Source organism: Lolium perenne, chromosome 4 (assembly GCF_019359855.2).
Source record: "Lolium perenne isolate Kyuss_39 chromosome 4, Kyuss_2.0, whole genome shotgun sequence".
In the NCBI taxonomy this organism is placed as follows: Eukaryota; Viridiplantae; Streptophyta; class Magnoliopsida; order Poales; family Poaceae; genus Lolium; species Lolium perenne.
This window is the reverse complement of record NC_067247.2, coordinates 124966220-124987865: the sequence shown is the minus strand read 5'-3', so window position 1 is coordinate 124987865 and position 21646 is coordinate 124966220. Positions and strand designations below refer to the sequence as shown.

The window sequence follows — 21646 nt, the reverse complement described above, 5'->3', positions numbered from 1 at the left end:
TTGTTGATGAATCCAACTTTGTTGGGATCCATCTAATACTTACTCCAGAAACCAATTGGAACCATAGAAAACCATAGAACCCCACAAACCTAATTATCATACTTGTTCTTTATTAAAGAACATGTTCTTCAAAAGTTATTCTTTTGAATTATATAATAAGTAATTATCAACCATGCACTATAGGACTTAAAATTGACAACTGCTCTTTACTTATTATACAACTACTATCCCTTGGTGTGTATGATTGTTACTATGCATTTTACCACTTGCTTATGATTCTAAAACAACACAACCCTGAATAAGAACCTTGTTTGTGAATCACCCTAAAAGTGCAACACACCCTGAACTAATCATTACCACTCACTAATCCTAAATCATTGGGGTTAGGTCACGCTTAGAACGATTGCATCTCATACTTATGCACTATTGCATCCTTGCCAATCTTTTAAACATCGTCCTTACCGGACGATGATGCTATTTCAGAATTTGGAGTTATTGCGTATCGAAGACCTTGCCTGCATAATCTTGCAGTCAAGAAAGGCAAGTTCACCGCTTGCTCATGTCATTGAGTATTTTTACCAAATTACTTGCAAAGTACTATACTTATCACTCTTGCATGAAAAGCAAAAGTACTATTTTCATAACTATGAATATGACTATGTGGTGGGCAATGGAACCATGGTATGTGTTGATATGGTGGAGGTTCCATTGCAAGGGTTTATATCCATCTAGGATTAACGACAAATGTCGTCTAGTGATTCTTGTGCCGTAAAACTCGTGTTAGCCATAAGATCTGGAGTGGGACGGAGTAGTCAATTGTATTTCCACCTCTTGTACATCAACGGATGCGCTTACCATAGTCACTTGAATCCCGAGGGACAAGCGGAGTGGTTGGGGAGCCCTAAGTCCCCACGGTAATGAGGTCTATGATGGGTTGCAACGACCGACGAAGGTATCGGGCCAGGATGCCTGATAGTAGTTGAGGTCGGATGGTATCCTATGGATACGCTGGCCGGCGAGAACCCAAGGTCGGAATTGCAACAAAGGGTGGGTGTGCGAGGTAGCGGAGGAATATAAATTGACTAGGACCTTACTCCTGGCCTCACACCAAAGGAAGTGTGGACGAGCCTGCAACTCGGTTGGCAACAAGGATAAGATCTCTTATGGGTAAAGCAACACACCTCTGCAGAGTGTAATGAATCGTGACCTGTCACTCCCTGTTCCGGGTTATGGAACTCCGAACGCTGCCGGAAAGGAACTCCATGAAGTTCTAGTAAACCGGTGAAGGCTGACGGACATAGTTCTTCTGAATAAAAGCAACCTTTTGAAGAAATGGTTATGAAAACCTGCATTGGTATTAGACTTTTTGGTCTAATGCTGTAGCTAGTGCATTAAACACATCTTTCCTATAATGAACTTGTTGAGTACGCTCGTACTCATCCCGCCCTTAAATCCCCTGCTTAGATATGGAGGCATCGAAGGAGGATCTACAGTACAACTCGAAGACCGAGGAGTCAACAACTACTTCAAGGGACAGGAACCTACCGGAAGAGTCATATACCACATCCACCATGGAGAAAACCTAGATTAAGCAGTAGAAGGGAACTAGCTACCTAAACCTAGCTCCTATTTAGCTAGAATCTAGTCATAACCTCTATAGCTAGTCAAATACTCTATAAATAGAGTCTGTGATAAGATTAGACCACGAGTCGTTCTTCTGGAGTTTAGTTGCAATTTTACCTCATTATAAAGTAGGAGGCTGTGTGGATCTTTTGTAAAGAGTCAGTGTTGTAATTCTATAGACATGCCTTGGACCCGCATATGTTTCTGTTGTACCACTCTGAGCGATATAATACTAGTGGAACGGTGTTTCATTGGTGTTATATCAGACTTGCATACTACACCATGCAGTGGTATGCCGGGTCACCATATCCGCCTACAGAGGCAGGAGTTGGATCACCGTCGGCGGTGGGAGGACCTGAAGCGGCAGCTGCGTCAGGAGCGGTGGCCGCAGATAGAGCCGCCTACTTGACGTTCATGGCGGAGAGAGCAGGAGATCATCGACGGAGAAGCAGCGGAGAGAGCAGGGGAGAGACCACCGGAGAGAGCAGCGGGCGATCATCTACCTCCATAGATCCAAGTGGCCAGTAGGTAGTAGACTAGAGATGAAGCATGTTTCATATATCATCCAGGGGCGAGGAATGAATAATATTTTACTCAGATATGCCCGAAAATATTATTCATTCCTTAATCCTGAATGATATTAAAATAAAACTTAAGTAAAAACATTTAGTTTTTGTTTCAAAAAATCTATCGGGGCCGCCGATTTGGAGCGTCGGTGTGGGAATAGCTCCCCCAAATAGATAATGCAATGCCAGCGTCCCCTATACGGAGGTGCCGGCGTCTCTGCCGGCGACTATTTGGGGGCTACCGGTGGAGATGCTTAAGACCTTAAACACTGAGCTGCTAGTTAATAGGGTTTCACAATAAATATATCGGGCCTTGCATCGCACCAGCCTAGAAACAAAATTGTGAGCAACCAAGAAAACGTGAACATAAATGGTATTATTATGGTAATGGTGCTCTCACGTATACTCAAAATAATTGTGGGTATCATAGGTTTAAGCTCGATTTTCAACTGGAGTCCCTTTGAGTCGTGACTTGTGAGTTGTGACAGTGTCGTCGTACCACGAGCTCCAACACGCGGGCCACGTCACCATTTCATTTCGGGCCTTGTTTTGATTTTTTCTAAGGGCGAGTCTAGGTTTGAGGAATATGTCTCAGTCGTCTATGTCATGTGACAAATCTCAGTTTCAATATAGTTGTAATTTATAAAAATAGTACTAATTATTAGTTTCAACCTAGTTGAAACTCATTAAATTCTTAATTTCAACCTAGTGAAAACTCACTATGTTCTCACACTGCACAAATCGCAAGGTAAAATCCAAATGCTAAAAACGTCAACTGATACATACTAGAAATCAGGCCTGATTTCTAGCCATTCCGTTTTCTAAAAAGGTGAAAGAAAAATCTCGCCGCCTTCTCTCTGTCTTCGCGCGCGCGGCATTGCTGGCGGCGGAGCTCTGACCTCGCCCTACTGTAGTTCCCTCAACCCCCGCCCCCCTCTCTCTCAAAAGTGCCCTAATCGCCGACGGAGGAGGCCTCGGCGCGCATCTCCATTTCTATCTCTTGCTCGCTCCCCGCCGCCGGTGGACCTCTCAGGGGCAGCGCAGCGATGGCGTCTTCGGCGGGGACTCCGTCGGACGGCGGAGGGGATAGGCCGTGGCAGTCTTACCACACCGCCTACACCAACGCCAAAGCGGGTAAGTAAATGCACTTGCCCTCTCTGTTCTCCTATGATTGCGCAGGTAGGGTTTGGGGCATTTGGATGGGCGCTGTCTGTACGAATCCAACAGCATAAATCACTCGAACTGTACTTTAGTTTTGTCTAGATTTTGGTTTTCTTTTTTACTTCCGTGCATAACATCGGACTAAATTTCGAGCTTGTTTTTGGCGGACGGCTGGATAACTGGTGGCCGGAGATGTGTGCACAAAAAAGGAAAAAAAAAAACTGAAAAAAGAGGAGCATTGGATTGAACCGGAAACTTACAATTTCACCTTGGTGTCCGATATGTCAAAAATTCACAAGTGTGCGATATTGTTAATTCCATTTGTTTGGCTGGTCACGTCGATGAATCTATTCTTGAGTTGGTTCATAAATGATGATACGATGCAAAAGAAAAGAGACCATTGTGTTCTCAGTTTGCAGGAGTGGGAACTATAAAAACTCCTCCACATGGTTAGCAACACCCTCTTCAGTTGTATTGTGTGTTGTCCGGCCCTTTGTTAGCGGTGACCATGATGTGGTGTTTCTAGTAGTATATAAGGCATCCGTGTGCTGTACTAAAGGAACATAGAATAGTGCAGGAGTTCAGCATGTAGGACCCGACTTTGATACTTACTCTCTTGTTATGTTGCATTAGGAATGGAGGGAGTTGACAAGGAGAAGGTGCAGAGGGTGATCTATGAAATGAGCAAGGGTTCAAAATATTTTGAGAATGAGCAGAAGAAGGAGGCAATTACCAAGCTAAAAATTGAGCATCTGCGTGCTCAGTGTGCAAAGTTAACTGATAATGACATATCACATTTTCAGAAGGTAGGAGGCATTAACTGCCTGTGCTAACCTTTTGTGTTGGTTGTTTCTCCCTCCGGCCCGTAATATAAGATGTATTTACAACCTTCTAACTCATAGTAGTATGTTGGTTGTAATAACATCTTATACTTCCTCGATCCATGTGTCGTGTTTCGCTCATGTGATCCTGTTTTTCTCTTTTTATGCTGTTGTGCTTATGCACTGACAGTCTGACACAATGCCAGGTTGCTGAAAAGAAAATTTTAGAGTTGGAAGCTTCACGAGATCTTTCAAAGATATGGCTTCACACTGACATGGATGCCTTCTATGCTGCTGTTGAGACATTAGAAAATCCATCCCTGAAGGGAAAACCTTTGGCAGTAGGTAGCATGTCTATGATAGCTACTGCCAGTTATGAGGTTAGCATATGAGGTTCTTATGACATGTGCATTCCTTGTAATCTCTAAAAACTGATTAGTGATTATGTACCACTTTCCTGTGAAAGTATGATTGATGAAGTGTCAATCACCTTATACTGGATTATCTATTTATCCAAAGTGGGCTTGGCTATTCTATATTTATTAAAACTACAAGCAATGTTCCCCATTATCTGGTGTACGGTAATAATTGATTGAATCATGCAGGCGCGTAAATTTGGAGTCCGTGCAGCAATGCCTGGTTTTATTGGATGTAAACTGTGTCCTGACTTGGTTTTCGTCCGTCCCAATTTTGAGAGATACACTCACTATAGTGGATTAGCAAGAAAAGGTATGCAAAATGATGTTCATTTGGAAACATTTGAACATATATGCTATGCTGATCTGAACTAATTATTCAAGTATTTCTTGCCTTAGTTTTTGAAAGATATGATCCCAACTTCTTCGCAACAAGTCTAGATGAAGCATACCTAGATATTACAGAAGTCTGCATTGAGAGAGGCATTACAGGCGAGGAGGTAAGCTCAAACTTACCATAATCACAACTCTCTCACGGCTTACTCACCAAGTGCATATGATGATATGGCTTGATTTGCCTTCCATGTTTCTATTATTCTTTCAGCATGCTAGTACTGTAATAACGAAAGCTTGCTTCTCACATCGCCTGTGTTTCATAATTCCATTTAAAGGTTGCTTCTGAGCTTAGGGGCGCTGTTCACCAAGAAACTGGTCTAACGTGTAGTGCTGGTGTTGCTCCAAACCGCATGATTGCAAAGGTCAGAGCCTGAAGTTCTTTTTTTTTTGCTTAACTTTGATCCCTAGCCTAGAGGGTAACGGACTGTTCATATTATGTGTCTGTTTTGTGCCTGCCTTTGTTTCGATGCCACATTGGGTTAAATTAAAGTAATAAGCTGAGACTTATTGACTGATACTGGCAAGTAGCTCGCTTTCCACAGCCATTATGAGTTGCAATTGGAATGGTTGTTTACCGCACATGACAGGAGATATATAGGCTAACTCGTCATCGCTACTTATTTTAAATACCTTTTACATCCTTATAATTGTTCTGGGGTCTCTTTGCTAGGTTTGCTCTGATATTAACAAGCCTAATGGGCAATTTATTTTGCCAAATGACCGGGATGCTGTGACGACATTTGTGTCAACTTTACCTATAAGAAAGGTACTTTTTTATATCTAGAAGGGTTCTTGTTTGTCAAGGAAGTGTTTTATTAACCTATTGTTCTTTTTTCATTTTCACATTCCATATTCTTTACCTTGGTTAGACCATGGCATATTACTAGTATACAGAGTCTTCAACCTAAATTTGTGATATAGGTCCTGAGAATATTTATAGTTATTATTCTACATTTATGAATTCATATTTTGTTGCTAGTTAAGTTGGAATGTTATTTACTATGAGACGGTGACATATTCGTATCAGTGTACAGAGTCCTCTCGCTAAGTTTCCTCTCGCTAAGTTTGTGATATAGGTCCTGGACATATTTTTAGTTGTTATTTTACATTTATGAATTCTATTTTTGTTATTTGGTTTAGTCAGAATGTTATTTACTACGAGCTGCTAAGTGATGTTTATCTTTTGGCATTCATCAAAAAACAAAAACTGATATGTTATTTGAAGATCTGTGTATACAGATAGGTGGTATAGGCAAGGTAACAGAACAGATGTTACATCAGGTTCTTGGAATTAGTACATGCCAGGAGATGCTACAAAAGGCTGCTTTCTTATGTGCTCTTTTTTCAGAAGGCTCAACTGGTCCGTACATTTAGTAGTTTACTAAGCTATATTTTATCTATCCAAATCAGGATATCAGGAATCAATGTTCCGGAACTCAGATTTCTTCATCTGCTTACAAGATATGATCCTTTTAATGCTCTTCAGATTTCTTTCTTTCGGTTGGCCTTGGATTAGGAGGTACAGAAACTCCTGAGCATAGGCTAAGGAAAAGTATGAGTTGCGAGCGAACTTTCTCTGCGACAGATGATTCTTCTTTGCTATTCGAGAAGTTAGGTAAATATTCTGATTCCTTTATAACTAATTAAGTAATTATTGTATAACTCAATTATTGAAGCTACTTTGGCAATTTCACATGTTGCCATGCATATATCATTGGTACTTAAGCAACTAGATTTTGTTACAGAAGACAACAAGAGTAATATCTTCACAGACTATGTTTGCTCAATGGTTATATATGCAGTGCACCAAATCCTCTGCTAGAAAGAAGCATTACTTCTTGATAGGGTCAATTGAATAATGGTTAATTCCTTGAGCAAAAATTTCTATTATCCCGTTGAAACTCTTCAGTTCGTCCAGTTTCAACCCTGAATCAAGTGTCATGTACCTTTTACTTTCCATAATTGTGGAGTGCTTATAATTTTTTTTAAATGATTAAGCATCACTGCACCATTTCGTTTTTGCTGCAATATCAGGATAACATAATAGAACAGTTGTCATTACTTTGGTGAAAGATTGGCAACACTATTGTTTTGTCTGATTGTGTAAATGCCTAAAAGTACCACATAAAACAATCTGTATGGGAATAAATCTCTGTAGGAACATTTAAAAGGTGGTATATATCACTTTTCAGGTGGTATTGCAACTGATATGACAAGTTGCTCTTTTCAATGCAATGTTCACCATACTATTTTCTATTTTCAGATAATCTCGCTGAAAATTTAGCTGATGACATGCAAAAGGAGTGCTTGAAGGGAAGGACACTAACACTCAAACTAAAAACTGCAGCTTTTGAGGTAGCACTAGTTTTTGTAACCATTGAAATGAGATTGTTTGTTTCATGACTGACTAGATCAATGAACCATCTAAACCAGGTTAGGACGAGAGCAGCAACTGCACCGAACTATATCAGCTCCAAGGAAGACATTCTGATCTACGCTAAGAAGTTGCTTAAGGCTGAACTGCCTCTTTCTCTGAGATTGATGGGTAGGTGTGAGGATCTGAACTACTCCCTCCGGTCGATAATAACTGTCGCCGATTTAGTACAAAAGTTGTACTAAATCGGCGACACTTATTGGATTGGATTTTGTGTCAAGTTTGATGACCACTAGTTGGCTGGAACTTCTTCCGGATTTGCTTTGAACTTCTGATAAGTCTTACAAGCTCGGATCACAATAACCTGTACCTGAATCTCATGTCTCCGAAAGTATTTATTACAAACTTGCACTGGTTGGGTCATCTTCAAGTTGGTCTAGCTGCTTTGGCAGGAGGGCATGTAATTTTGGCTTGCTGCATGTTTTAAAATTTACCTTATCAATTGGAGTGCAATGAACATAAAAGGCATACTGCACATTGACTTTTTGTATCTCCATATTTTGACGTATTTTTTATATCGTTAGTATTACATTCCTTATAGACGTTTCTTTGCTCTTGCTACTCAGTGAAGTCAACTTTAACTGTCTAATACACTTTTGCAGGGTTGCGAATGTCTCACTTTCACGGTGAGAAGGATGATTCGACCAGCCCAACACAAAGGACACTAGATCGTTTTTTCCATTCGTCAGAAAATAACTCAAATACCAATGGAACAAATGGTGCAAGTTCCACTGATGCCTCAGGAGGGAATAACTATTGTAATGATGTGACAACGAAGGATGAGTTTTCGGTACATGATAATGAGAAATTATCTGTTCCAGAAGGTACTGTCTCAAGCAATATGAAGGTACTGTCTCAACCTCTCAACTGAGATTTTATGCATCGTATTTTTAGCCAACAGAAAAGGTCAATCAAACTCTGTTCTTTATGCAGGTTACACAGATTGAGAAGTTTGAGGAGTCGGCCAACTGCAAAGCTCCCGCTTCATCGAGTAAACCTGATCAGCATTTCTGGCTTGATGGCTATATATGTTCCCTCTGTGGGTTTGAACTACCTCCGTGTTTTGAGGAGGAAAGGCAAGAACATTCGGATTTCCACTTGGCTGAAATGTTGCAGAAGGAAGATGCGGCAGACAGCCAAGGTCTCCTCTCAAAGGAGAGGTATTTCTCTGTTGCCACATGCCCAGTATATTTGTTGTTGCCTATTGCTTTTATGCTTCTGCCACCACAATACCTTTGAACTAGCTGTAGCTACTGAAGCGTTCATTAGGAAGTGTTCACTAGATTATGGTTGTGCACATACTAAAGATTATTATGCTATTCCCTATGTGTTTATGTTAACTTTAGTTCCCATTATTATTTCGAAAAAAAATGACGAGTTGAACGAGACTATACAGGCAGCATAGATTTTATGTTTGATAATTCTGACACCATTAGAGATTTAGAGATGAGTTGAACTGGATGTTAACATACCTTGTTTCCATTATCCTGTACTCTGTTAGCAGGTTAGCTGAGAGGCCATGCTCCACTACACCCACACAGAAGAAGAGACTGAAGTCCTCCAAAGAAGGCAAGCATATACCTATTGATTCTTTCTTCCTCAAATGTAACAAGAAGGTGTAAAGCTGATACATGTTTTTAGGAAACACTGTAACGATGTAACAATTCCTCCTGAGTGGATGGCTCACTTACAAACTGCTGTACATGTAATTTTCCCAGTGTTGTTGAGAGTAATATGTAAATATCACGTCATCATTTTTTTTTATTATAACTGAGCACTTGAGTAATTGGTTATGGAAGAGCTGGAGTTGCCCAGAGGAGAAATGGAGTTTTAGAGGTGACTTCATGGTTGTGTTTGAAATTCCAAGGATGCATCTGCGTTCATGAAAAGATCGAACCACTAAACCTAACTGGCCGGTTACTGAAAGAATTGCTGCAAAAAGGAATTAAGTATTTTTTTCTTGACAGTAACAAATGGGGAATTTTCAGAGAAAATAAATATCTGCCGACGACCAGTAGGCCACATTACCGGCAAGTGTCGAGTCAAATGCAAGAAACACGTAAAAAACGAAAAAAAATACTCCGATAAAAAGATGCACAGCTGCTTCCTTGCTCGGCCCTTCCAGCTCGCCTCTCTCTCCGGAGCGGCGTCATCCTCCGCACCGGCAGCTCTCCCCTGCCGTCGGACCCCATGGGCGCGCCCGGGTTCCGGCGGGGCCACCCTGACGCTGCGGCGGCCATCTCGCCGGAAGCCCCACGGCGCGGCGGAGAGCCTCGGCCGCCGCTGCCTCAGCTTTGCCGCCGCCGCCGGCCAGCTCTCCAACTCCAGTCGAGCACAACAGGTCAGACTCTCTCGCCCTCCCTGTCCCGTTAGTTAGTCTGCTTAGATAAATATGACTTGTAATTTCTGCGCTTGAAATCAGAGGTCACGAAACAATCCATGTACTTAGCCGACTGAAATCTTAGACTTAGGATGCTTTGTGGTTGTAATCTTTTCCCCCTCGAAATGGGAGATACCCTGGCCTCTGTATCTAAGTGATACATACAACCTTTATTTCATTTATTCAACAAAGACTGGCAGTGGTTGTAATTGTGCTCTAAGTTTTACCATTTCATTTCCACCAGTGTAGTATTATTTTGGTACCTACTTTGTCATATTAACTGGGAGAAACTTACGTATATGAATTGCAGGAGAAGCTGCAGGTTGCTGTATTCGCATCCAAAGCCACTGTGCAGTTAGAAAATGGTAAATATATAAGGATTCAGTTGCTTTATCTTGTAAAATTGGACCTCAAGCTGTACCCCCCCCCTTTTTTTTTGTAATGTAGCCTGAAAGCGCTGCTAGTGTCTAAGCATGCTACCCAAAACATATGTACCCAGGTCTTTCACTCCAGAGCCAGTACGTTGTTCCTGAAGATGTTAAAGCGGCGGGGTTTCAGATCGATGCCGATGAACTGACATCGATTGTCGAAAGCCGTGACACTGAAAGGTTGACTGTGCATGGCCAATTAGATGGAATTGCAGACAAGCTAGCGACATCGTTGACTGACGGGATAAGCACGCATGAGGACCTCTTGAATCGGAGGCAGGAAATATACGGAGTAAACAAGTTCGCTGAGAGCGAGGTCCGCAGCTTGTGGGAGTTTGTGTGGGAAGCACTGCAAGATACTACTCTTATAATCCTTGCTGCATGTGCTCTTGTCTCTTTGGCTGTTGGCGTCGCCACAGAAGGTTGGCTGAATGGCTCCCATGATGGCATTGGAATTATTGCGAGTATCCTCCTGGTTGTTTCTGTTACCGCCACAAGTAACTACCAGCAGTCCTTGCAGTTCAGGGACCTAGACAAAGAGAAGAGGAAAATTCTTGTTCAGGTTACAAGGAATGGGTTCAGACAAAGGATATTAATAGATGATCTTCTTCCGGGCGATGTCGTCCATCTGTCGGTTGGAGATCAGGTTCCTGCGGATGGTCTCTTTATTTCTGGATTTTCTGTGTTGGTCGATGAGTCCAGCCTAACCGGAGAGAGTGAGCCTGTTGATGTAAACGAAGACAAGCCTTTTCTTGTATCAGGGACCAAGGTCCTAGACGGGTCTGGTCAAATGCTGGTTACAGCAGTTGGGATGCGGACACAGTGGGGCAAACTAATGGCTGCTCTTACTGAAGGTGGGAATGATGAAACTCCACTGCAGGTTAAACTTGGTGGAGTTGCAAATATTATTGGGAAAGTTGGTCTATTTTTTGCTGTCTTAACTTTCATTGTCCTCTCCCAAGAGTTAATTGGCCAAAAATATCACGATGGGCTTCTTTTAAGCTGGTCAGGAGATGACGCGCTAGAGATACTGAATCATTTTGCGGTTGCAGTTACAATCGTTGTCGTTGCTGTGCCTGAGGGGTTGCCGTTGGCAGTCACACTGAGCCTTGCGTATGCAATGGAGAAAATGATGAATGACAAGGCACTGGTTCGGCAGTTGGCTGCGTGTGAAACTATGGGATCAGCCACTGTCATTTGCAGTGATAAGACAGGAACACTAACATCCAACCGTATGACTGTTGTTAAGGCCTGCATCTGTGGGAACACCATGGAAGTTAACGACCCACTGAGTACTTCAGAACTCCCACAAGTTGCGGTAGAAACTCTTCTAGAGTCCATATTTAATAACACTAGTGGTGATGTGGTAATTAACCAAGATGGGAAGCAAGATATAATTGGTACCCCCACTGAGGCAGCTTTGCTGGAGTTTGCACTGTCCCTAGGTGGAAACTATAAACAAAAACGGCAGGAAACTAAGATCATCAAAGTGGAGCCTTTTAGTTCAGCAAAAAAGAGGATGAGCGTTATTCTCGAGCTTCCTGGAGAACGATACCATGCACATTGTAAGGGTGCTTCAGAAATAGTACTGGCCGCCTGTGATAGGTTCATAGATGACAGAGGTACTATTGTTCCCCTTGATAGGGAAACTGCGAACAAGTTCAGTGATATCATTGAAAGCTTTTCCAGTGAAGCACTTCGGACACTCTGCCTTGCTTATAGGGTATTGGAAGATGGCGCTACGCACGAAGAAATACCGCCACAAGGATACACATTCATTGGCATTGTTGGTATTAAAGATCCTGTGCGCCCCGGTGTCAGGGAGTCTGTGGCAAGTTGCCGGTCTGCTGGCATTGCGGTAAAAATGGTTACAGGAGACAATATTAATACAGCTAAGGCGATTGCTCGTGAATGTGGTATACTTACTGATGACGGTCTTGCTATTGAGGGTGCTGAGTTTAGAGAGAAAAGCCCCAAAGAACTCCTTGAGCTGATTCCAAAAATGCAGGTTGGTCATGCCCCTATTTTATCTTGGCTTAGCCAAGTATGTACCCATCTAGTGAGTTCTCATGTGACATTCCTGTGCACTGTAGGTACTTGCCCGATCATCCCCACTTGACAAGCATACACTTGTGAAACACTTGCGCACAACGTTCAACGAAGTTGTTGCTGTGACTGGTGATGGCACTAATGATGCACCTGCACTGCGTGAGGCAGATATTGGACTTGCCATGGGCATTGCTGGGACTGAGGTATTTTTTTTTTGCGGGGGAACAGAGATTATATTAAGCAAACATAGGGTTACAATCATTGGAAAGTGCCTCAGCAATTTCCGGAGGATGGCTACTGAACCACACCTCAGTTCTTCCGTGTACCCTACCCAGTTTTGCTAGCTCATGACTAGCCACATTAACATCCCGACTAATCTTAGCTATTTTTATTTCTCTTTCCCTAAGAAACTCTCGAATAACATTGATACTAAAGGCATAGCCTGAAGTGTTTGGGGTGCTTTCTTTAATGAGCTCAACAGCCTCAGCACAATCTGATTCCACCGTGATGTTCAGCGTCGACCAGTGCAGTGCCAACCTCAATCCTTCTTCTATGGCCTTAATCTCTGCTTCGGTGGCATCTTGACACTGCTGTAGCTTCTGGCATGCAGCAAAGATGACCTCTCCCTTGTCATCACGCAAGAGCAGCCCAATGCCAGCACCAGTACTTGAGAAGGCACCATCTATGTTAAGCTTCACTTCACCCGGCCCAGGCAGTTCCCATTTCTTCCTCACCTTCTGACGGCCATCCGCATCAGTGCCCTGCTTATGAAATCCGCTCTCAGGGCATTGCTGGGACTGAGGTATTAACAGGCCGAGTAATGTGTACATAGCCTTGAAATATTTTTGGCTTGTACTATACATCTTTCCAGTTCTATCTGAAATTATGAAGGGAAATTTGGCTTCAAAGTGGAGTAGAACCTTGGAGTTGGATTATTCATAGGACCCTAACAGTATATACTTGGTTTATCTTGCTATTGGTGGTTTCCTAACATTATTTTCGGGTGATTTTAGAAATCAAATTGAAATATTTATCTTGTTCCTGGTGGTTCCAGGGGGTCCATCATGAAAGATAATGACTATGCATTGTCCGTAATCTGAATTTCTGGTATTGGTGAAGCATTGTCTAAGTTAGTGCCAGCCATTTGCTCGCGGAGTATCTTAAATTGCTTTATGCATTTGTAGGTGGCTAAAGAGAGTGCTGATGTCATAATTCTTGATGACAACTTCTCCACGATTGTCACTGTCGCGAAATGGGGACGCTCTGTTTACATCAACATCCAAAAGTTTGTGCAGTTCCAGCTGACCGTTAACATTGTTGCATTACTAGTTAACTTCTCCTCCGCATGCTTTACAGGTATGTCTTACTCATGATGCTGTTGGTTTCAATGCAACTCCATCTCAGTATCTCACGATCGAAAATCTCATGCCAGGTGATGCACCACTGACAGCCGTTCAACTTCTTTGGGTTAACATGATCATGGACACCCTAGGTGCGCTAGCACTTGCCACTGAACCACCTAATGATAACTTGATGGAGAAAGCACCTGTAGGAAGGACAGGAAAATTCATCACAAACGTGATGTGGAGGAATATTCTGGGGCAATCGTTGTACCAATTCACGGTCCTCTGGTATCTGCAATCTCAAGGGAGATTTGTGTTTGGGCTTGAAGGCTCTGAGTCTGATACTGTCCTAAATACGATTATATTCAACACTTTCGTCTTCTGCCAGGTATGTCGGCTGTCGTAAAATCCTGTCCCCTTTCAACATTCTTGCTTCGGAAGTACAAGGGGCGGAAAGGAGTTAATAGAGCAGAAGCTGATTGAGTTGAGGGAGATGTTATAAAGATTGTCTTTTGAACAGCAAGGAGGGAATCTTTATCACATTTCCATCCACTCGATCAGCTTCCGTTGGTTTAATGCGGTGATAGTAATTATTTGATTTAAAATGCCTAGAGAAGTGCATAATTTATTTGCAGAGGATAACTGCAATGTGGTTTTTTATTTTATTTTGAGGTTTCCGTTTTCACCGCATACTCGTGGAATCAAATAATTTGCTTTTTTTTTCTCCTGCATGGTTCGCCTTTTAATGTATCGTATCTCCATAGGTATTCAATGAGGTCAGCTCGAGAGAGATGGAGGAGATCAATGTTCTGAAGGGCTTGTCAGAGAACTCCATTTTCGTGGGCGTTCTCACTGGCACTGTCATCTTCCAGTTCATCCTGGTCCAGTTCCTGGGCGACTTTGCTAACACCACACCACTGACCCAGCTCCAGTGGCTCATCTGCGTCCTCTTTGGCTTCCTTGGTATGCCCGTTGCTGCTGCAATCAAGCTGATTTCCGTAGAACCCCACTCAGAAGACGACGGGTATGGAAAGTCGTAAGCTACGCAATAATCTCTGCAATTTATGTATCATGGAAGCTGGTGCTGACCCAAGAATCCAGGATTGGCACCATAAAGTGAAGAAACATCCAGTTCAATGCACTTCTGCTTGCCTCAGATCAGCCATGCAGTGAAGATTAACCGGCTGTAGAACTACTAAGCTGTAAAGTGTGCAGCACAAAAAAGTTCATACAAATATGATACACTAACTTTGTGTTATGAGCTTCAACTGGTGTATCGCATAATCCTCAGAGGCTCAGACTGCACATACGTAATGTACTCCATCCATCCATTAAAAAGATGTTGAAGATTTGTTTAGATTTGGATGTATCCATACACTAGTGTCTAAATACATCTAAATTTAGATAAACTTGCAACATCTTTTTATAGACACAGGTAGTACTATTGTTACGCTGATGATGATAGTTGATTAATTCTTAGAAGGAATTGATCTGTTCTAACAGATAAGCACTTCAGTGCTCATACACAAGTGTTTCCCCAACACATGGTTGCTGTTTACAGATGAAATGGTCGTTATTGGATTTCAAATTTGTGCAATTAATGATTTCTGTTACGTAGACGTTCATGCACAGTTGCAACAAAGGTACATAGGATACTATTACAAAATGCTCTGTTTACAACACATTCCATAGCGCTCTTCCAAACTGCACTTGAGTGAAAGGATTGGCTCCGGAATCAAGAAACCAATTGCCATATATCTACACAGTTGCCAGGTCAACTAACTCCCCACAGCATCAGTCAAGCTCACCAGAATGTATGCATCATAGGTCGGAGAGGACTGACTGTATCAATACTTTTGCGCTCTCCAGTTGCTGCCTTGGACCTTCATCATCAACAAGGTTGTCCCTGCAATGCCTGTCGATCTCAAAGAAATTCTCGCGCAGAGAGTCACAAGTGAGCTGCAGCTTCTCAGAGGCTGAAGAGTCGCTCCCAAGCAGCTTGGCACAAATGAAGCGCGTCAAGCCTAAGACGACACCGTGCTGCGCTCTCTGCAGTCCCAACTGAATTGCAGAGACCAAAATGCCACCCACAGAATCCAGGATTCTTGGGCTTCCTTTCTTCAGCAGGATCACCATAATTTCTGCTAGCTTTCTGGATGACGGCGAATCCTCGTGCTCGCTGCCCTGCTCGCTCTGATCATCCTCTCTAGCTTCTTCAGCGTCAAGCAGCTCACTCTTGGCCAGGGCAACAACCCACAGAGGCAAGTCAGAGTCACCCAAGTTCCACATGTTAGCCATCTCATTCTCTGCCCCGATCAACCAGCGGCATCCAAGACCCAGTATCAGGACTGGTAGCCACTGTTTTACAACAGAAACTAATGGGGTTGCAAATCTCGGGCCTGCAAAGGATTCAACAGCAGGTACAAGATCTAGAAGATTATTGGCAAGGAGAAAGGCTTCCTCCAGGGGACTTGGACTTGATGACTCGGTTGAGCCTGCCAGCACCAAATGAAGCAGTTTGGCTGCGTATGTGAAGGAGCTTCTCGTAAGGATCAGTATGTCTTTTAGATCGTCCCCATTGAAAGATGAGCTCTCATGATGCCCTTTCATGGCTGAAACTGCATATTTTGTGTAAGATGATGCAAATCTGACACATCTTACTTTACTATCATGCACCAGCTTGATGGTTGTTGTGTCAACAATGAACTTAAGAATTGAAGTGCCAAGCATAATCACATTTATAGTGCCTTTCACTGAATTTTCTGCACAAGATGCATCAATCACTTATTATGAGGTAATAAGCAAAATTATGCAGGATTAATAAGAAAATGCACAGATAACGATGATTGTAAATATGAACATTTATTACTTATACTCTTTGCATGCTTTCAGAATATCAGATAATCTATTGTGTTGACAAATAAATGATTCCTCAAAGAGGGTTACCACATAAAAAGTTGTGTACGTTTGGTGAAGGCATACCTCCAAGGGTACCATGCTGCGGATGTTCATGTTGTGCAGATTTCTCATTCTTGTTCAACGCTGTTGTTGAGCTGGTGGAAGATCCATTTGCAAATTTGTCATAACATTTCAGCAGATGATCCAGTGACTGATTGACAGTTGTCGACTGACACAAGATGAAATTTATATGAGTGACAAAATATTGAATATAAGATACTGAAACAATCATACACTGCGGAAAACTATCTAAGATAACAGTAGAGCAATCAACAAATCTCGATTTAGCTCCCTATTGATGCCTAACCAGATGAGCATGGTTTATCAACAAGAAAGTAGGTGTGGTAGCACTGTGTAAATTAACTCACCTCAGAGCAGCCAATATATGTTTGATCAACATCCTGAAGAGCGCTATGTGTAGCCAAACTCAAATAAGCCGACACTGGCGTGAGGTCTAAAGATTCAAAATGTAGGCACTGCTCAATGTACACTTGAGAAATGACCTTCAGAGAAGAAAATGCAATTTCGGCATACGATTGCAGAAAAGCAGCTCTCATTTCTTCAGCTTTTAGTATTTCATTTATCTGCCATGATGCCCCCCCTGCAGCAGCAAGTTCTTCATTATTCAAGATTGATGTGGATGACTTATTTCCAGCCACATTGTCAGACCTTGCTGGTGTTTTCTTAAGCGACTTCCCTTTCTTCCTCTTTGAAGATGCAACAGGGCACAATGGAGGCTCTAGTCCATAGATCTCAGAAAAACAAGATGCTTTAGATTGCAGAATATTAGTCAGTGCTTCAAACATTTCATCAGAACAGCCACTCAGATGGACCAACTTATGTGCTGCCAGCAATGCTTCCTGACATTCTTCCTGCTTGGAACTCACAGCAGCATTTATAACTGTATCCATGCATTCGGCATGCAACACATGTAGATCATCAGGTGATACTACTGGAACCATACTGAGAAGAGCAGCCTGGGCATTATCAGAAACTGCAGTTTTAAAGAGCAGCTTCAGCTTAGCATTTGCAAAGCATTCTCTCAAACCAACCAAACTAGAGCCCTCATCAGATAAACTTTTTATTAGTTTGGCCGAAGCAATTATAAGGCCGTCAGTCTGCTCTGACTTCAATCCTGATGGTGACAATGCCAGAGTAACAGCAAGTTTAATAAACTCAACAAGAGATCGTGAGGATGATCCTTCAGACAGAGCGAATTCACAAAACCTTGCCCCAGCTGCCGGCGATCTCTTTATGAGTGCAATGCAGCGAGCACATGCTTCTTTCAAAGACAACTTAGATGGAAAGTAAGAAGGAATGAGAAGCTTTGTGATTTTCTGAGCAACACGGGGATGGTCGTCTGCCAGTGAAGATAATAAAGTGTCCAAACCAACAACCTAAAACAGAAAATGTGCGTTAAAATCCTACCAGAAATATGCAAATATAGACTACCATATGTGCTCAGATTGAAAATATTATAAATGCAAAGCAAAGGTGACTCAAGCTAGAGTGTAATCAGGATATGTACACAATGCCTATGTACCATACCTTATTGTACTGGAAAGATCTAAGATCCCGAATAGCTAAAAGGAGATCTACAGCAGCAACTCTGACAGATAAAGCAGGATCAGAGACCATATCGCTTAATCTTGGAAGTAGAATTTTCAGTATGTCATGACTTTGTGGATTGTCAAGCAGGTATATGAGGCCATTGAGAGTTGATAGACGGACATCGTTGCAAGAATCTTTGGACATATCATCAACAATTTTACTCAGATTTTTTGAAATAGTTGGAGATGGAATAACTTCCCAAAACTGGTTAAGAATACGGCAAAGTCCTTCAACTGTAACTGCACGTATTTCTGGGCAGTCATCCATGAGAAGTTTGTCTAGCAAGAAGAACTGCTTCTCCAACAGAGGATCATTGACATCCTTTGTCACATCTGGGTCTTCAAGGGGAAATACATCTAATAGAAGATGTAAAGCATTAAGGCGAACATTAGAGTTCGCAACCTGCCAAAAATTAGAATATTGAGATAACCAAAAAGTGTTTAAAACTTGCTTCCCTCATTAACCAATTCATATTAACTCAATTTATCTTGAGTATCACAGTACTGATAAATTTCACTTTGTTCAAAACCTAATCATGTGAAAACTTAAGAATTACTCCCTCTGTTCATAAATATAAGACGTTTTAGACATTTTAAAGTGAACTAAATACACACCATAATGAGTTATTTGAAAACAGAATTGTGCATGATATTGTACCTATGTAGAGTCAGCAAGTGAAATTGTTTGAAAGCAGAAGTGTACATGATATTGTACCTACTGGTACTGCTCAATATTCATTGATCAAATATTGATATGCAGGCTGCAGCGTTATTTAATGAGTGAATATAATCCAGTAGGCACGTTTTTATCTTGAGTATCACAGTACTGATAAATTTCACTTTGTTCAAAACCTAATCATGTGAAGACTTAAGAATTACTCCCTCTGTTCATAAATATAAGACGCCTTAGACATTTTAAAGTGAATTAGATACACACCATAATGAGTGAATCTACACATTAAAAATAGACTAATTACATACAAAAATAGATGGATCTACAAAAAGGCTAACACATCTTATATTAGTGAACGGAGGGAGTATTTCTCAACTTCCCGAGAAGTTTGATGAGCTAAGGTGAGATAATAAACAAGTAGAATGTACACTAAGAGGCTGAGAGATCATGTGAACAGTCATATGAATTTGTGGATGCTTGTCGAAGTTACACCATATGTGGCTGTGTCAATAAGAAAGGCATTACACTTGAATTGTAATTTCATCTAGTACAGAGAAAGCAATTCCAAGTGAATATTAGTATTATAACTAGTACTTGCTTCACTCATTAACCAATTCGTATTGACACAACCACATATAGAGAAGAACAAGACAATGCGTGTACCTGCAATGATCGGAAGACCACAGGCTCGCAGAGCCTGAACACGAGCTTTTCAACCCCAGGCACGGCCTTCTGCTCCACGAAGGCCCAGAGTATCCTCCTGGTAGCCTTGGCGACGTCCTTGTTTGCGGCATGCACGGCAGTCTCGACCATCCCCTGCAGGAAATGCTCCCCAATCTGGCCCCTAACCCACCCCCCGTCCTTCCATGCTCTGAACAGCACCTCCCCGTAGGCGACGACGGCGGCCCGCCTCCCCCGCATCATCCCGACCTGCGCCCTGACGAGCTGGAGCCCCTCGGCGGCGAGCCCCTCGCTGACCCCGAGCAGGAGCGCGAGCAGCTTCCGCCCCTCCTCGGCCTTGAGGAAGTGCGGCGACACGAAGCAGCGCAGCAGCAGCATCTTGAAGTCGGAGATGCTGTCGTCGGCGTAGTCGAGCAGCGGGAGGGCGTCGCGGAGCGCGAAGAGGCGGCGGAGCAGCGGCCGCGCGTTGGAGTTGGAGTTTGAGGTGAGCGCGTGGGAGAAGAGGTAGGGTAAGGTTTGCGCGACGAGCGCGTCGCGGCCCGGCGCCGCCCCGCGCCAGGCGAGTTCGAAGCAGACGGCGGCGAGCGCGGCGAGGGGCGGGTGGTTGGTTGCGAGGAGGGTGAGGCGGTCGTGGAGGAGGGCTAGCGGGCGGAGGAGGTCGTCCCAGCGGGGCGCGTGGGTGGGGTGGGTGAGGAGGAGGTGGAGGAGGACGGCCGCCGCGGCGGCGCGGGGGGAGGTGGGGGTGGAGGGGTCTGCGTCGTGGGAGATGGCGTGGGCTAGGGTTTGCGGGAGGGAGAGGAGCACCGGGTGGGCGTCCGGGAGGGAGTGGACCGTGTGCTTGAGGTGGGGAGGGGTCTTGAGGGATGCGGCGGAGGTGGAGGCGGAGGCGGAGGCGGGGAGGAGGGTGATGGCGAGCGCGAGGAGGTCGGAGGCGGAGGACGGGGCGGACTCGTCGTCTCCGGCGGCGGGGGCGGTTCGGCGGCGGCGGCGCGCGGGCGGCATTGTGGATTTGCGGTGAGATTTTGTGGTTGGGGTTTGAAATGGAACGGAGGGAGACAGACCGATTTGGGGGAGAATTCGGGAGGAGTGACTGAGCAAGCACGGAATTTTTTTGAGAAGGAGAACCGACGTGGTATATGGGTTCTTTGGTTTTGGGCTGTGGAATGGAGGCCCGTAAAGGACTCCAAGTCCGCTAAGAAATGGGCCGAGGCGTCACTATTTACCGGTTACAGCATGCACATTTTTTCTCTTACAAAAAAAAACATAGAGTGTGCACAAGTGTTTTTTTTTGTTGACAAATCTAGCCCTTTGGCGAAACTAATGGCTCATATGCCTCTCTACCGAACTTTTTTAGAATATGACCGCTCGATTTGGCGCCAACGAAAATGGAGCCGATATTGTGCACGTTGGCACCAATTGGTTTCGCTATGTGGAAGATGAAGCATTAGTTTCACCAGAGGGTAAGATTTGTCAGAAAGCACCACGATGGTGATAGAATTCTTATAAGGGTATGTATGTAGAGGGGGTGACGTCCCCTTTTTTTATAATTTTTATGTTAGGTTTGTTTAGTTGGAGGATAGAATGAAGAAAAAGTAGGTTGTCTTTCCTTAATTAACTATAAGAGATGATTAAAAATATAAGATAAGTCTAATTTATCCATTATAAATATGTTTTCCCTTATAAACTGATTTTTTAAAGTTATTTTTATTAAATGCTAGGAAAGAAAATTAGAGAGTACAGTTTACAACTTACACCTGTTACCTTCTAGGCCTTGTTTGGTACTAGTGTTTTAGTGGGTGTTAGTGGGGATAATACTCTAGAGTATTGGGTGAATCTCTGATGTCACCCAATCCCCATAAAACCCCATCCCCAATCCACTAGGTAGTAGTAGAGTATTGGAGATTGAAAAAATTACACTAAAATTTAGGGAAAAGTGGGGATAAGTGGAGATTAAACTCGCTTATACTATAGCACCAAACATGTATTGGGGATAAGTGGGGATTTGAAGTTTTGAGCGGATTATCCCCGCTAATCCCCACTAAAACTCTAGTACCAAACAAGCCCCTATGGATGATGTGAGGGCCAAGTCTCTTTAGCATTGTTTCCA

At 43.1% G+C, this 21646-nt stretch overlaps 2 protein-coding genes across 3 annotated transcripts; one reads left to right on the top strand and one right to left on the bottom strand.

Moving 5' to 3' along the window:
- Positions 1-3007: 3007 nt before the first annotated feature.
- LOC127293829 (calcium-transporting ATPase 3, plasma membrane-type-like) lies at positions 3008-14885 on the top strand. The gene is given in 20 exon segments (XM_051323501.2): positions 3008-3323; positions 3984-4156; positions 4378-4551; positions 4777-4900; positions 4987-5087; positions 5259-5345; positions 5654-5749; positions 6223-6343; positions 6470-6598; positions 7247-7338; positions 7417-7528; positions 8020-8264; positions 8351-8577; positions 8922-9035; positions 10047-10162; positions 10297-12233; positions 12319-12477; positions 13459-13630; positions 13707-14005; positions 14382-14885. Coding segments are annotated over 20 exon segments (4842 nt in total). The 5' UTR covers positions 3008-3235; the 3' UTR covers positions 14658-14885.
- A 286-nt stretch (positions 14886-15171) lies between these two features.
- LOC127293827 (uncharacterized) lies at positions 15172-20620 on the bottom strand. Of its 2 annotated transcripts, none has more exons than XM_051323499.2 (5): positions 19522-20620; positions 18124-18588; positions 16944-17972; positions 16564-16744; positions 15172-16379 (listed from the first exon to the last, which is right to left on the bottom strand). In XM_051323499.2, the coding sequence occupies exons 1-5, from the start codon at positions 20539-20541 to the stop codon at positions 15439-15441; spliced, it is 3636 nt and encodes a 1211-aa protein (XP_051179459.1). In that variant the 5' UTR covers positions 20542-20620; the 3' UTR covers positions 15172-15438. The 2 variants fall into 2 exon arrangements, with proteins under 2 accessions (XP_051179459.1, XP_051179460.1); XM_051323500.2 differs by having other exon boundaries at positions 16600-16744; positions 19522-20619.
- Between the last annotated feature and the right edge of the window lie 1026 nt (positions 20621-21646).